General features: G+C 35.2%; 1 protein-coding gene across 1 annotated transcript in view; it reads right to left on the bottom strand.

The window, feature by feature from the left end:
- The window catches only part of LOC124363554, a 38,736-nt gene that overhangs the window by 10,584 nt on the left and 11,598 nt on the right, over positions 1-16,554 (bottom strand). Inside the window, exon 2 of the mRNA XM_046818806.1 lies at positions 10,411-10,444. Within this exon, the coding sequence (XP_046674762.1) occupies positions 10,411-10,444 (34 nt within the window). The remainder of the gene's footprint in view (positions 1-10,410; positions 10,445-16,554) is intronic.

The raw sequence follows: 16,554 nt of genomic DNA, 5'->3' as shown, positions 1-16,554 counted from the left end.
ATATTGAGTAAGTACAATGTGGGATGAGAGAAAGTAACAAAAGAAAGAACTACATGCTGATGTTAGGCTACAGGCAAAGAAAAAGCAACAAGAAACCTGTGCTCTTGCTGTCAACCAATTCAAAGGCATCTAATGGACAAAGATCTAAAAAAAGGGAAACAAGGTTTACATTACAAATAAACCAACAATTATAAGGGCCTATAATGACTATATGGGAGGGGTTGACAGCAATGATCAGATGCTCCACCAGTACCTCAGTGACAGAAAAACTTTAAAATTTTGGAAAAAAATTACTTTTAATATAATTTGGGGCGTATGGTGTTGAATGCATACATCCTGTATAAAGAGAATAACAACCAACCCTATGTCTAGATTACATTTTTACTGTGTCTCTAATTAATCAGCTGAGCAGTGAGTGGTTTGATGTGAAGGAGAGTAGACCTGGGAATGAAAGCAACTCGGACAGAGAATGTGGTGCTGGTGATGCTCCTCAACCTGTTAATGAATTTTTTATAAAATTACCAAATAGAAAAGAAAAGAACTGCTGTGAGTGTAGTGCAGCAAGCACTAGTAAGGGGGGGAAAAGAAGGAAATCCACTTTTTATTTGTCGAAATTGCAAGAAAGGCTTGCATCCAAAATGCTATCCGCGCCACAAAATGCTAAATAAGTAATGTTTTTTTTGTTTTTTGTAATATATTTAGAATGTTTCTCCAATAACTATATATCTGTAAATCAATTCTTTACATTGAATTTTATTTTATCTCAGTCCATTTTTTATTTAATGTTAGGCCTATACATTTAGTTAAGCCTTTTCTTGTAATTACTGAGAAAAAGTACAATTTCTGAAAAAACGTGATAATAGTAAAAAAAAACCTGTATTTTTTTTTTATTTGTTGGAATAAATTGACAAAATTTGTTGTGTATGTTTATGTTTATGTGTACTTTAATGTGCAATGACAATATACGTGCTAAAAAAAATTTGTGTGTGTACCTCTTTTGACAACAAAGTCCAAAGTTTCTCGGAATTTTTTTTCAGGTAAGCTAATTTGTTCTATAATGTATAATTTATTGCATGAATGCATGTTTTTTACACTCACTATAATGTAGTATATTTCATGCTGAATAAAAAGAAAAAGAAATCATTATAATCGGTTGAAAAATAAGTTTAAAAATAATTTTTTTGCAAAGTTCTGCAAAACGGGCAAAATAGTGCTGGGATTTTTAGTAGATCCCTTACAGTGAATAGTGGGATTTTTGGTAGATATTTTTAAAAAAATGGCTGGGATCGAAAGGGTTAATGTTGAACAAGAAGTAAAGGCCACCCCGATCCCCAGATTGAACTGCGTAAAACTTTTTTCTATGGGGTTGCTTAAAGGAACAAGTCTATACTCGTAGCTTCAATAAACAAATAATAAATTTCAATAACTGATATATACTCTTTTCTTAAGGCATTCGACCGTACGAAAATAGCTCAAGTATTGGTGATATATAACAATCAAGAACCATGACATTGAGCTTGGTAGACATATTATGATTCGAACAAAACAACGTTAACGAATTTTTTTTAACTCTTTGGATATGCATAATAGCATGCGTAATACCAGTAGTTCAGGAGCCGAGAGCCAATTTGCATTATTTGAGTACACAACCTCGACTTTCCTGAAATCGATAAAGGAATGTCCTGAGGAATCGATCGTCAGTGTTGCTAGTTTTAGTGGCGCGTTATCAAAAGGGTTAAAAATAAAGAGCAACACTTTTTCCACATCACATTTTTTCTTATCTCAACACACCTAAAACCCTCATATACACAAAGAATGTTAAGTCAGCGTTGGCAAACCTTGTATGCGGACCGACTACCTGGCTGAAAATGACGACTTTATGCCTCTTAGTCCAGTTATATGACGATCGGTTTTAAGCGTGTCAAGGTAAAAAATATGATCCGAGAAAACAATAACAGTTTGATATATTTTAACCCTTTCGTATTCTCTCATTCTACCCGCACCGTAATTAGCGCGGCTGACGACTTCTTACTAATGAGAAATTCCTCTATCGATTTCAAGATAAACCAGGTTGTCTGCTTGAACAATGCAACATGGATCTTCGCTCCGTACAAAAAAATTGTCTAAAGGTAGCAGACAGAAATGGGTTGTTTTGAAATGTTACAATTTAAATTTATAATAAATTCCTTCCATACATTGGAATAACATTCAATTGGTGATGTCAGCTGTCGTCTGCTATAGATATGTTTTATTTACCTAATGTAATAATTAGACAGCAATACGCCGACCCTGAGTCCTGTGCTAATCGCAGTGAGACGGCAGACAGCTTCATCACGATCAGCCTTGGACTTTCACTGAGCAGCGAGTGACAAGGGTGTGCATCTGTCACACGACCGGAGATGAAATGAGAGTAAGCTGCCCGCCTTCCTTCACAGCCTTGCGGTTACCAGTCTAGCGTGACCGTTCAGTCATACCCACGACACTTTTCCGAGCATAACATTTACGTTTTCAGTCTGGCATCGGGTCGAAATTTTTCTCGTAACTTTATGAACTAACCCAGTTTGTTTTAAATTTATTACTGACGCGTGGGTGGTCACAAACATGAGAATAAAGTTTCGTGACAGATAAGGAATATCGGAAGGAACATTCTGTTGGATGTCAGGCATGAACGCTTCCATTAGACACGAAATTAAGAAATCCACCGTACATTTACGATAATATGCCTATTTTATTTTATGGTCATTTAAATATTGCTCATTATTAAATACTTTACACGTTATAATGAATGAATGATTCTAACATAACAAGAACGTTTTTTCATTAGATTTAATACTTTAGTCCCAAGCGTCGTCTATTTTACTCCACAGTAAATATTATTCTAACGAATCTTCACATGGGACTGAGAGTATTTACATTGTTTTCTTTATCTAGTCCAGTATTGATATTTAAAAAACTGCAAAAATTGAAAAAAAAAAAAAAAAAAAAAAACAATTCAATGTACTTTTTATATAATACAGAATTATATTCTTAAATTTAGGTAGAAGTATAAAAACCCATATATTTATAATTAATTTATTTTTTCTTTGATAACCGAAATAAAGTAAAATTTTACTTTTATTTACCTTAACTTTGATAACAAGCACTATTGTACTGCATATACCTATCCCGATCTAATAACACAAATCCTCTTTTAAATCCAAAAGCACTAGCTTATGAAATACGAATAGAATTAGTGCTATTTTATTAGCAAGCATAAAATTATAATGTAAATTTCAAGCATCAGTCGATTCAGCTTTGAGGCTCTGTCATATTACTTAACTTGACTATCCTGCATTTGGATATAGTCTTAAAATGTTATGTGATTGCAAGGACTTATTTTTGTTAAATACTTTGATCTATTTAAAAAGTTAGTTTAAAGTCCCCACAAAAAAAACGTATAAATAAATTGGTTTTCAATAAAAAATTGAAACTACACAATCTGATACTGTGAACAGAGTTAATTTAAATTCTGCACTAACACCAAACAATAATTTTGACTTCGACAGAAACTTGCTAAGAAACTACCTTACGCAATCTGATAATGTGAACGGAGTTTAATGGAGTATCAATGGGATTGCCCTAATATTCTGGAAGAGAAAAGGCATAGTGCATAAACCAAAAGAAAAAAAAAAACAGGAGAGGAAATGGACGATAGTAGGCAAAATCAGGGAGATAACCCGGATACCGGATGACAAGGTGTCGGCGAGGTACAGTAATGTATTCGGGAAGTGAGCAGTTAGAGATGATGTAACAACGAGTGTAGGAGTACAAAGATGTGCCTGACGTAACGTAACGGAGGAGATGCGAGGCCGAGACGCGTGCCACTGCCATGCCAAACCAAGGTGAGCTAACCAGGTGTCGAACCTCTGACAGGGTTGTGGTCGCGGTCAGGCCTGCGGTTGTCTGGTTCTGGAAGTGGTGGGCGATAATTGGGGCAACGGTTGGACCAGGTGGTCACCGTGAGGTCGACCATTAAGAGCAGCCTTTGACAGTATAAAGGGCTCTAATGGGTTTTGTCTTAAACTCCTTTTTCATTGATACAATTGAATGTGTGCATTTGAACTACGTATAGGACCTCGCCACACTGGATATCTATGGTAGGTTTACCTTGGTAGGACACGATGTATGTCTATAACTATAAATAATGTAAACGACTTAAAACAGATTTACTTATAAACAAAACTTATAAAGCTTATAAAACATCTACTTTACCAGGTGAAGTTAGGGCTTGGAGACTAACACTAAAAAACCTCGGGACGAATAATGAGAAAACGACTTCTTAATCAGCTCACCAATGGCCGAGAGCAGACGGGCTGCCTTTATGGACAGTATCGCTTAACGGCTATCACCCCTCTATGCTCGTAATTTTCAACAGTTTTGAAATCTAGGAGGAGGAGAACATATAATCAAATTCCCTCCGCAATTTCAGCAACAAATACTGTGTAACCAATTAAACAACGGAATGCATATCTATGCCAGCCATTGGGTGTCTTTAAAGACATGATTTTATTCTCCACTCTTGGGACTTTGTCCATATTGGCCTTTAACATTGAAATAATTATTGAAATCTTACTAAATTTCAATTAATATTAGACAAATTGACGACTATTATTGAGAATACTTTAGTTCAGAAATGCTCACTTATCGAGTACGTTCTATTAGAATTTTAAACGTTCTGTATTATAATAAATCTAAAAATGTACCGCTTTCCAATATCCGTAGTCGCATTGATGAGCCACAACTGCACTATAGCATGCCATTAACATTTTTCATATGTTGCTTTAATAATCTTTGGATTGCCTCTTTTGTTAGGTACAAATGATTACACAATTCTTATTTTATTCTAACTGCAAAATCCGACCTAACTTTTTCGTAGGTATATCAGATAAAAAAGTAAACAGGATTTTGATGGTTTTATTCTATTACTTTTGGAGTTAAAGTGATTTTATAAAGGCCTCCCAATGTTGAAAAGGGGTTAGTGAAAAAGCACAAAGGGGATGATCGGGAACTTTATGGAAATTATACATTTTACAATACCATGTTTGCCCCTGCTTCCCAAACATCAAACTTTGAGGCTTAAAAACTTTAAATGTAAACTCCCGTCAAGTTATACATCTTTTTTATGAATGAAAATGAACAGTGAAACTTAAAGGTCGTTATGTTATGTCAAGCCAGTAAAAATTGGTGGCTAATTTTAATTTAAAATGTCTAAATCGGGAAAGTAAAGAATATCAATTGTTTAACGGTGAGAAACGCCCACAGTAACAAACATTCTTAGCAAGCTTTGACCAGTCTCGACAAACAAGAATCTAGTTTTATCAGCTGTTTGACACCAGGAAATATGTAAGTTTGTTGATGTTGTTAAGAAATGAAGAAAATGAAATGAACAATGCCTTTATAGAGAAGCGGATTTAGAGCTGTCAACCTTCACTACCACTCAACCCTAAAAGAGGTTATCTACGTATTTAGTTATTTTCTAACTGTACAGTACTGAGTTTAGTGAACATGAACGATTAAAATTAGGCTAAAATTATATTAAAAAGCATGGTTATGGAGAACGGATTCAAATATTATGATGAGGTGAGAAACTTTTTTAATGACACTTTACCAACTCACAATCCTATTTAAAAATCAGGATGGTAAAAAACCATAAACTGTTTTAAAGAGGCAGGCAGAGTCAAAGAGCTTTCAAGAACCGGAAGGCTAAAGTCAGCTACTAGCGATGAATTTTCAAGGGCTAGGCCTTACAAAATCCACTTTTCTCATGAATTTTCTGAGGACGACTTTAATCCCTGAGTCCAATTTTACGAGTTAATGATGAGGAATATTAATAATAATACAGCAGCATTAATTGATTTCACAGACGAAGCGTCATTTATGCTAAACAGCAATGTACAGCGGCACAACTGTCGGTATTAACCCCACTAGATGAGAGAGTAGCATACGCAGTAGCCAGAATAATTGATCATCATAATTTGCTGGATACTGTAGAAAATATAATTTTTGAAACATACGCTTCTGTTACGAGCCAGTTCCAACCGACCAATTCTTATTCCACAAAAAAAGAACCAAGGGTCTGTACACACTGTAGATTTGAATGGGGATTACTTGTACTAAGCTTTGAGAAGGTTCTTTAACTATTACAACTTATGGAACATTTATTACAACTATCAATACAAAATTCAATGTTTAAACTTCGCTTTAAAACGTTAATAGTAGCCTAATTCGTTCATTTATTCTGAAAACTTTAAATTTATAGAATTTTACTTTTAGGCCTACGTTTACCTTCTATAAGAATGTCTGAGTCGGTAATACATTTGGTATAATATTAAATGTGTATTGCAATTTTATGTAGTTTTATATAACTAACAGACACCGTGTTTGGTCAATAGCAGTTTGAATGAGTTTTGAAAGAATCTATGTAGTTTATCTGGCTTTATCCCCAAAACTGCGTCCCACTTTAGCATATTTTTAAATTGTTTGACCATTCAAAAAAATAACAGGATTGTTCTTATTCAAACAATATACGTGATAATGCACTTACAATAGGAAATAATTTTACAATATCTTTGCAACTGCCCATTGGACCTCGGTAAATTCGTCTACCCTTGCTAAAATCCTGCCAAAATATACTCAAACATTTTTTCAAAGCAAATCTATTTTGTCAGCATACAACCTAAAAATTATATCCGCATCAGTAGGTTTCAATCGCTATAGGGCACCATAAGTTTTACAGGATATAATTTTCAGGATTGCTAAAAACTCGCCAGAGTCTTTCGTAATACCTCACATTGCAGCAAAAGAGCCATTCAATGCAAGAACGAATATAAATAGAGTTTAAACGGATTTGGATTAATATATAAACATCTGTTAAAGTGTGATTATGTGATACATTCAACCAATCACATTTAATAAGAAACAATGAAGCCGTGAAAAATTGGTTTTTAAGCATACATTTTTATTGCTTTTTTGTTATGAGAGGCGAACAATAGGGAGAAAGCTAAGCCATTGTGGGAGGGATTACAATCTGTGCACCTCACAATCGTATTCATCGTATCATCTCAACACGATTTACCGATTTATACCTGTCGTTTCTGTCGTCCACGGACGACGTATATAACAGGAACGTTAACGGTAAGGATAAATCAATCAATCTCGGTGTACAGCCATCTTCTTCATCCTCAGCGGTTCTGTTGACACAATGCTAGTGGTTATCAATTTCGCAACACAATAACTTCGCACTCCTCGTCCTCGGCGAGTTTCTGCTGAGACAGTGCCAATGGGCATCAATATACCGGTGTCACCAACATCCCGCCTTAAATTCGGCGTTTCTGCTGAGACAGTGCCAATGGGCATCAATATACCGGTGTCACCATCATCCCGCCTTAAATTCGGCGTTTCTGCTGAGACAGTGCCAATGGTCATCAATATACTGCTGTCACCAACATCCCACCTTAACATCGATGACTCTGCTTAGACAATACCGGTGGGCATCAATAAACCCGTGTCACCAACATCGCGCCTTAAATTCGGCGTTTCTGCTGCTGAGACAGTGCCAATTTTCATCAATATACTGCTGTCACCAACATCCCACCTTAACATCGGCGCCACCTTAACATTTATTACCTGTCGTTTCTGTCGTCCACGGACGTATAACAGGAACGTTAACGGTAAGGATAAATCAATCAATCTCGGTGTACAGCCATCTTCTTCATCCTCAGCGGTTCTGTTGACACAATGCTAGTGGTTATCAATTTCGCAACACAATAACTTCGCACTCCTCGTCCTCGGCGACTCTGCTGAGACAGTGCTGGTGGGCATCAATAAACCGATGTCACCAACATCCCGCCTTAAATTCGGCGTTTCTGCTGATACAGTGCCAATGGGAATCAATATACCGGTGTCACCATCATCCCGCCTTAAATTCGGCGTTTCTGCTGAGACGGTGCCAATGGTCATCAATATACTGCTGTCACCAACATCCCACCTTAACATCGATGACTCTGCTTAGACAATACCGGTGGGCATCAATAAACCCGTGTCACCAACATCCCGCCTTAAATTCGGCGTTTCTGCTGAGACAGTGCCAATGGTCATCAATATACTGCTGTCACCAACATCCCACCTTAACATCGATGACTCTGCTTAGACAATACCGGTGGGCATCAATAAACCCGTGTCACCAACATCGCGCCTTAAATTCGGCGTTTCTGCTGCTGAGACAGTGCTAATGGGCATCAATATACCGGTGTCACCAACATCCCACCTTAACATCGGCGCCACCTTAACATTTATACCTGTCGTTTCTGTCGTCCACGGACGTATAACAGGAACGTTAACGGTAAGGATAAATCAATCAATCTCGGTGTACAGCCATCTTCTTCATCCTCAGCGGTTCTGTTGACACAATGCTAGAGGTTATCAATTTCGCAACACAATAACTTCGCACTCCTCGTCCTCGGCGACTCTGCTGAGACAGTGCCGGTGGGCATTAATAAACTGGTGTCACCAACATGCCACCTTCATCGGCGAACCTGTTGAGACAGTGCCGGTGGGCATCAATAAACTGGTGTCACCAACATCCCACCTTAACATCGGTGACACTGCCTGCTAGCACACTGTCGGTGGGCATCAATAAACTGGTGTCAGCAACACCCCCACCTTAACATCGGCGACCCTGTGTAGATAGTGCCGGGGCATCAATAAACTGGTGTTACCAACATCCCACCTTAACATCGGCGACTCTGTTGAGGCAGTGCCGGTGGGCATCAATAAACTGGTGTCAGCAACATCCCACCTTAACCTCGGCGACTATACTGGCAGTTATGCTCAAAGAACGCCCACATTACTTCATTTTTATAACAAATATGAGCTATTGTTTCTTCTATGACATTTTATTCTATATAAATAAAAATTATTATGAATTACTAGCAAATGCCCGCGGCTTCGTGAACAATTTCATTTTGAAAAAAAAAAAACAAAAAAAACAGAGACACTATAAGCATGTTCTTTTGAAATGGCATTCTAAAGAATCCTGAGGTAAGTATAGTCACTGAAAGATATACTAACCTGATCTATTTTAGATTTAAATTTAAAGAGTAGCTTTGGAATTCTGAACAGTTTTTAAAGTACTTGTAAAATAGATCAAGTTTCTCTTCAATATTCTATGACTTTTAATCAAATAGCTCCAACAATTGCAGTAACAGTTGAATTATTATAGCCCAGCGTGGAGGAATCGTATAGTCGAAAAGTTCTTAGCTTTTCTGTTATCGCAGTTGTGATGTAACAGCAGTGACCTTTATGCCATGATGTGTTATGTTATGATTGAGTCTGTAATGGTGAGGCTCTGTGTAATTTTGAACTGGAATTAGGCATATAGTAGGCATTTATTATTACAGTGTTTATGATTAAGTGCTCCAGATGTAAAGTGAAATTCCGTATTGTTTTGCGCGTGTATGAGCACTTCTGGTTCAAATGAATTATATTTCAGACGCCATGGTTATTGCCGCGATCAAGGAAACAAATACATACATATAATACACAAGTCTGAGAAGCCCACTTTTAGGGGTTGCGTCTTTAAAAAGTCAGTTGTACTGGTGATCACTTTAATTCTGGGCCTATAAGAACAACGTTAAACCTTAAACATTTTAATTCTATTATTTTTGTGTCCTAGAGTTATGTGATATGTTTAATTTTAAACATATACTTAAGATTAAATTTTTCGATATTTTTACAGGATATTAAGAAAACTCCTGTAAAAATATCTCTTTTGTGTATTATGTCGTTTAAATACTCAAAAAGTATATAATTAACGAGATAAAGGTAAAACCCTTGCGATGCATATTGATAATTTCTTTAAAACGAAATAACTATTGTAACCCTAAGACCAAAATAAGGGATTTCCATACAGCCGGCTCCCGCGCTTTAATAACCACAAACACTTGTGTCTACAAATTGCTTTAACTGCTTCACATTAAGTTTCATTGAATTATATTGTTACAGAAATAAACAATTTGACACCGTTATTTTATATTTACAGAGTTATGTAAAAGAAGAAAAAGATTAAATCAAATGAGAGTGAAATGGAGTTTGTAATGAATATTTATCATATTTACTATCTTATTTACTACTCAACATTTTATATGTAACCTCAATAAAGCCTGTTATTACTTTTTAGTGAAATAAGAAAAAAAAACAATAGGCTACAATAATATTGAAAAAATATGTTTATTAATACACAGTAAACTAAACACACCCTATTAAAGTGAAATATTAATCGCAATTACTATCAAACTGACATTTATGCAATTAAAAAAAATATTTCTTAAATTAATATACATTTTTATAAAAAATATATACATTATTACTTACCAGTTCCATGTCGCACAATAACTGTCACTTTGTACTGTACACTATCAACTGCTCTAATTATGATCGAGAAGGCACTGGCGGCCGATCACAGCTGATCACTCATTCCACTCTCGCGCATGCGCGGAAGGTCTGGTGAAAGGAAGGCGCGCGCGACAGGGATGCTCCTAACCTTGCGAAATGTCCTCTGATCTATATTTGGTGGTAAATCATAAATGTCGTACTTTCACTCACTGGTTATCTCGACAGATCTACAGCACCGGTGACGTCATCAAAATGTTATCAACTTCCTGGTCGGGGTCGGAGCCAGTTGTTTATTTTCATTTTACTCACGCTGTTGTTCGTTAGTTAATGGAGTGTTGCGCAATTTAAAGGGGTTTAAGTGTGTGAATAATACGGCATATAAAAAGTTTCGTCATGTCTGCTTCAACTAGTCACTGCAGCTAATGATCTCTTCTTCGAGTGTGAATAAATAACGAGTAGGAAAGCGACGTAGGGCCGGGTTTCTCCGCCTTGCATTGTTGGCTATTCTACGCTACAACCTATACAAAGTAGACACCCACAACAAAATTGATAAGGTGTTTTTTTAATCCCTAACAATAAGCGTCGTGTTTTGTAATTTATTCATAACTTTTGCAATGTATTGAAGTACCTCTCTTACATTGTTCAATCAAGCTTCATAAAGAAAGAAATGTGGCTCAGAAGCCATTTACTTGCAGAAAGATCACAATATAATGATGTCAAGAGGCCAATCCCTCCATGACCCCTGCATGTGCAAGACGCTCGATAGGAGGAGGATGCAAGTCCACTTTGATAACTCTGAGTCATACATAAACTAGCATCCTTTCACCCATAACATTAGATCACCTCTCGTACATTACCCTACAACAGGAGGGTTTATGAGCAATTCATTCAGTGGAATGACCAGTCCACACATAAACACCCTGGGATGGCTGATATGACGTAACGCTAAGTATACATTAAATTTAAAGTTCATATAGAAGGTTGTGGGCGGAATGGCAGTAAATTATTTTTGTATTTGGCTTTAAACTTTAGAGATAATTCAACGACTTCAAGATTTGTTTAGACAAATCATTCTTTAAAATAATATTATTTTATTTGGAGTTAACGTACAACAAGATTTGATCTGTAATCTGGGATAGAAATAACAAATACTGTATCGCTGGAGATAAATTCTTGCCTGTCTTTAACAATAACAACGTGTTCTTCAACAGCCATGACATCAGAATCAAGATCGGCTGTTTCAGAATATCATCGAATGGAGAAGAAACTATTGAAGACAAAGAATATAAATGCATGATAAGCTTTCAGTTATTTTATTCCTACGAATTAATGTAGAGTACTTAGTGTATGTGTTATTAAAAGGCTACTCTGAAATATATTTATTCAAACAAGAACCCATGAAATAATTTTGATATAACTAAATAACTACTTAGTTGTAATTTTAAATAACATAAAACATCATATTAAATAACATAAAACAATCATTGTATGCTTAGTTAAAGAATTGTATATTCAAATAACAAATTTATCTTTTTGATTTTGGTAGCAATGAGTTTGACCCATCTTCACTTTCTATTTTGAGACAATATTCAGACCTCATATCTCGTATTTCTGCGTGTATACCTGAGTATTAAGCAAAACAACGTTGTGTTAACGCTAAAGGTAATTGGTTGCCTAATGGTTTGTATCAACTCAATGTTTACAATCTTTGGGATATACTGAGAGGTGAATGAAGGACACTGAATTAATCAGTTTGTTTCTCTCTTATTCAGTTTGTTTCAAAGAAGAAAATAATCTATCCTTCATAATCTTTAATAAATGTTTGCCTCAGCAAGCCCACGATACGTGTGAAGCGTAGTCTAATAACAATAGCAAACTAATAACATCGGTGACATTTCTAGTAAGCTTCAAGGTTAGGTCCTGTGGACTATAAATTTTACTATCCAAGATATTATTATCCTAACCTTGAATTGAACATAGTTCCAGCCTCTGCTACATGCAGCCCTTTATACAGGGTGTCCCACGAGTAACCCGACAAACTTCTCAGGTGGTTTAGTCTCATCAAAATAATGAAAAAAGTTCACATAAATATATTTCCGGAAATGCTTTGTTAGCGAGCTACGGCTAGCGGAAGATTTCGCCTCATTTTGTGAGAAAGGATGGAAATAAAGCGAAAATAGTGGTTTTCTGGCGTAAAGATAGCTGTTAGATTTATTGGAATTTTATGTAAAATGAACTGAAAATTTGAATAAAATACGTCCTTGACCCATAAGACCACCAATTTCTGAGATATCAGACAAAATATGCAAAATTCTGTTTCGAAAAACATGCTTTGTTTAGATTTTAAGTACATTAACTTCATTAAATGGGTAATACTCGTAAATCTTAAAACTAAAACTATTAGAGAATTTAATTACGAAGAGAGGCTAATAATAGACAAACAAAAAGTTAAAAAAATAAATATTTAATTAAATCGACACATACGAAAAATAATACAGAAGATTCAATACCTGTCTATTAAATAAAGTTCTTCGTAAAAACAAAACATTTCATGATTTTCAGTCAAGTATACATACATAAAATCCAATAAATGTTACAACAACTATCTTTACGCCATAAAAAAACCAGTTTCACTTTATTTTCATCCTTTTCTACAAAATCGGGCGAAATATTTCGCTAGCCGTAGCTCGCTAACAAAGCGTTCCCGAAAATATGTTTATATGAGTTTCTTTTCATTATTTTGATGAGAGGAAACCACCTAAGAAGTTGGTTGGGTTACTCATGGGACACCCTGTATATGCCACGCTGTCATAAACGAAACATAATTACATTTAGTAGATAAATGCGTATTGATAAGATAGACGCTGTCATGTCCGATACGTAAATTAATGTTAGCGTGAATAAAGAGTATTGCATGAATGATATGAGTAACTAATAAGATCTGTAGCTTCTGATTTAGTGTCATTGGTTGGTTGTTTGGTAATGACCAATCTGGTAATGTAGCCTATCTGAAGAAATCAACTTAAGGAACCCTACATTTTACTACGGGCAATTCGATGTTTGTTGCATGGAAATTCCCAGAGAAATTAATTTTAAGTTGGCTATCGCTATTTAGGTGATGCAAATAAACATTTTTGCCGATATTTTAGTGATATTAAATTGAAATATAATGTAAGATTAAGGAAAAATGAAAAGACCTCAGGATTGTGATAGTTCTATAGAAAACAATTCGTTGAAGTTATGTTTTTGTATAAAATTATATTTTATGCAGAATGTAGTTGTATAAATTTCCGAGTGCACTGCACCTGAAAGTTGACGATAAGGTTATGAATATATAAACAAATCACGACAAAACTCACAAAAATATGTTTCTAATTTTAATACAAATTATTTGAACATTCTTAATTCGTGTATGAAACGTGTAATATATAATTAAAGAAATCTTTGATTGTATGTTTATTTAATTACGTACACTCTTTCATTTATAGTACTTATAATTCATAAGATTGAGATGGTCTAACCAAAACTATTGTGTTGAATTTAAATAATATAATTTAAATACACTTTTAAACTAAATTATATAAAGGTTAGAAATTGTAATGTATATAGTTCAATGAACTAAACTATGATTCAGTATTGCAGTATTTAAATTTAGTAATTCTGTTTGACGTTTTGAAATATTGAGATAAATTTGAGACGGTAACCGGTCGAAAGCTGTGGTTGGTGTTTCGTTTCGGTTAGGTATACAATGTCTAATAATCTACCTCTCGTCGTATGAATAATTGTGGATATCCCTGTCCTGGATACATGTCCAGACTCATGTTTACCTGCAGTTTTAAAACTTCTTTGGAATAAATTGTAGGTGCTTCTAGCTTATTGGATTTTAATTATTTTTCATTTATGTGGATCTGTTGATGCTTTTGTTGAAAGTGAAAGCCCTAAAAACGTAATTATTTGGGTGTTTGATTTTAAAATTAATGAATAATATTTGGAATGTAGAAGAATATTCAAATTTTTAAGAATTTGCTATTTGAAAATTATACCAGGTATATGAGTTTTATTTGTTTGTGTTTTACTAAAATATACATTTTAAAAACTTCTTCAGTAAACATTTAAAAATGTATGTAACATGTGGTAAATATAAGCGTGTTTGTTTTAAATTGAAACGTTTCCGGTCAAATCTTAATGCATTTAAGTTTCCAATAGTTTGGCTGAGTTACTCTGCTCCAAGCCATGATATATTCTCATGACATCATTATAGATTCAGCCATCTACTGATGACTAGTAATTAATTGGCTTGAAACATTTTCTTTGGGAATAATTCAAGAAATAGGTTTTAATGGTAGGAATATACATATAACCATTTTTGTCTTTTTTTTCTTATACCGTATTCAAAGTCTTGTCAATGGCTTATTTACCTATACCCGAGCTGTATCGATGGGTTGTTGAATAGGATCCATAAAACAAGAATGAATTAATGCATGAATGAGTGAATGAATGAGAAGACAATGTTGTATCCTTTAATTACTAATGATAATTCTGAACAAAAGATATCAACCAAGCGTTGTACTAACCGATAACAATGGGAGTGCAAATTTCGATATGATATCAATACATTTCAGAAGATAAATAAAATAAAAAAATAATAACATTTTTGTATTATGCTAATGTTATGTTATTAAAGAGAAATCTCGAAGTTGTAATCTATTAATGCACATTCATGTATAGAAACATCAAAAGAAGATCGTTGAAGGTAGTTTGTATAGTATGATTATATGAATGTTCATAGTTTTTGAAAGATAAGCAATCTTTTTTGGAATCTCTGCTACTTTTGTTACTGCATCATTATTTTGGAACGTGTACGAGAAATCTTCATAATTTTGTTTCTAGTAAATTTAACTGAAACTAGAATTCTCTTAAGAAGCTGATGACAACTTTTAGATTTCTATCAAGAGATTTGCTGTTACATCACAATTACTAGATGATTTTACAATCCAGATTCCAAACATTATCAGGAAGGAACTGAGCAGTTTGGTACATCAGAAATCTATGATGAACCAATTGACAATCTTGTACTAATGAACCAGGGTGCAAGGGCGTCTACTTGTTCTTTCTTTAATTATTGTAGCTCGACAACTTGAAGAGGACGACCTAGACCAGCAGCTCAGCTGCCGCAATGGTGAGCCAGAGAAGAGTGAAGGTGTCCTAGATGAGATATACTGTATCACTGTCGTGAGAGGGATGGGGAGGGGGAGGGGACGGAACAGATTACTTTATTGGAAGCATGGCAACAGCCGGAGCCTCTGACGACACGACGCACGACGTAGCGACGAGAACAGAGCGGCGCGAGACCACAGTCACGACCTCGTGAGATCAACAGGAGGAAGTCCTTACCCCTAGAGACAGGCGGCCACTTAGGACATGCCGAACTGTTCCATCAAGTCCTGTCTACACCACACTGTATTTCAAGATCACTTTTGTAATTGTTAATAAACTTTCACGTGCCGACTTTCTTGTGTTGATAGAAAGCTTTATCTAAATAAAGAGCGTCCATTGCTCGAGAAGAGGTGATGCAGGTTCTGTGCATCGGTGTTCCTTATAGTATACAGTGCTGGCCAAATTATTAGACTAAAGCACATTTTTTTGTTTTTTCTTCTCAATTTTTACAAAAAAACTATTTAATTTCATGTTGGTATACCCTCATTCGTGCGTTACTTTAGAATAGTATGAGCAGAAAATTTGGTAATTGTATGTTGGCGGGTGGCAATACTGCCTGTTTTGTCTATCATCTGCCTTTACAAATCTACCAGCTGCATAACCCCAATCAGGTAACAGTTAATCTTTTACGTGGTTAACATGTTTTAGGTTCAGTAGATCTTTCTATTAGTGTGTTCTGTTATTATTAAAGTAAGTCTAAGGTCATTTGTGAGTGTATGAAACCACTTTTTTTACTTCCTTATTGGCTATTTATAAAATTATCAGGAAATGGGTAAACAGGTGGACCTTTCACCAAGGAAATGTGCTGTGGCCAAGGTGTTTTTTTGGAAGAACATCATTACACACAAACTGAAATAGCACACAGACTAAATATTTCACAGAAGTCAGTTAATAGGATCAAGAAAA

This window comes from Homalodisca vitripennis, chromosome 5, assembly GCF_021130785.1.
Source record: "Homalodisca vitripennis isolate AUS2020 chromosome 5, UT_GWSS_2.1, whole genome shotgun sequence".
NCBI classification, from domain to species: domain Eukaryota; kingdom Metazoa; phylum Arthropoda; class Insecta; order Hemiptera; family Cicadellidae; genus Homalodisca; species Homalodisca vitripennis.
The sequence above is the reverse complement of the archived record's forward strand: the minus strand, read 5'-3'. Positions and strand labels throughout refer to the sequence as shown.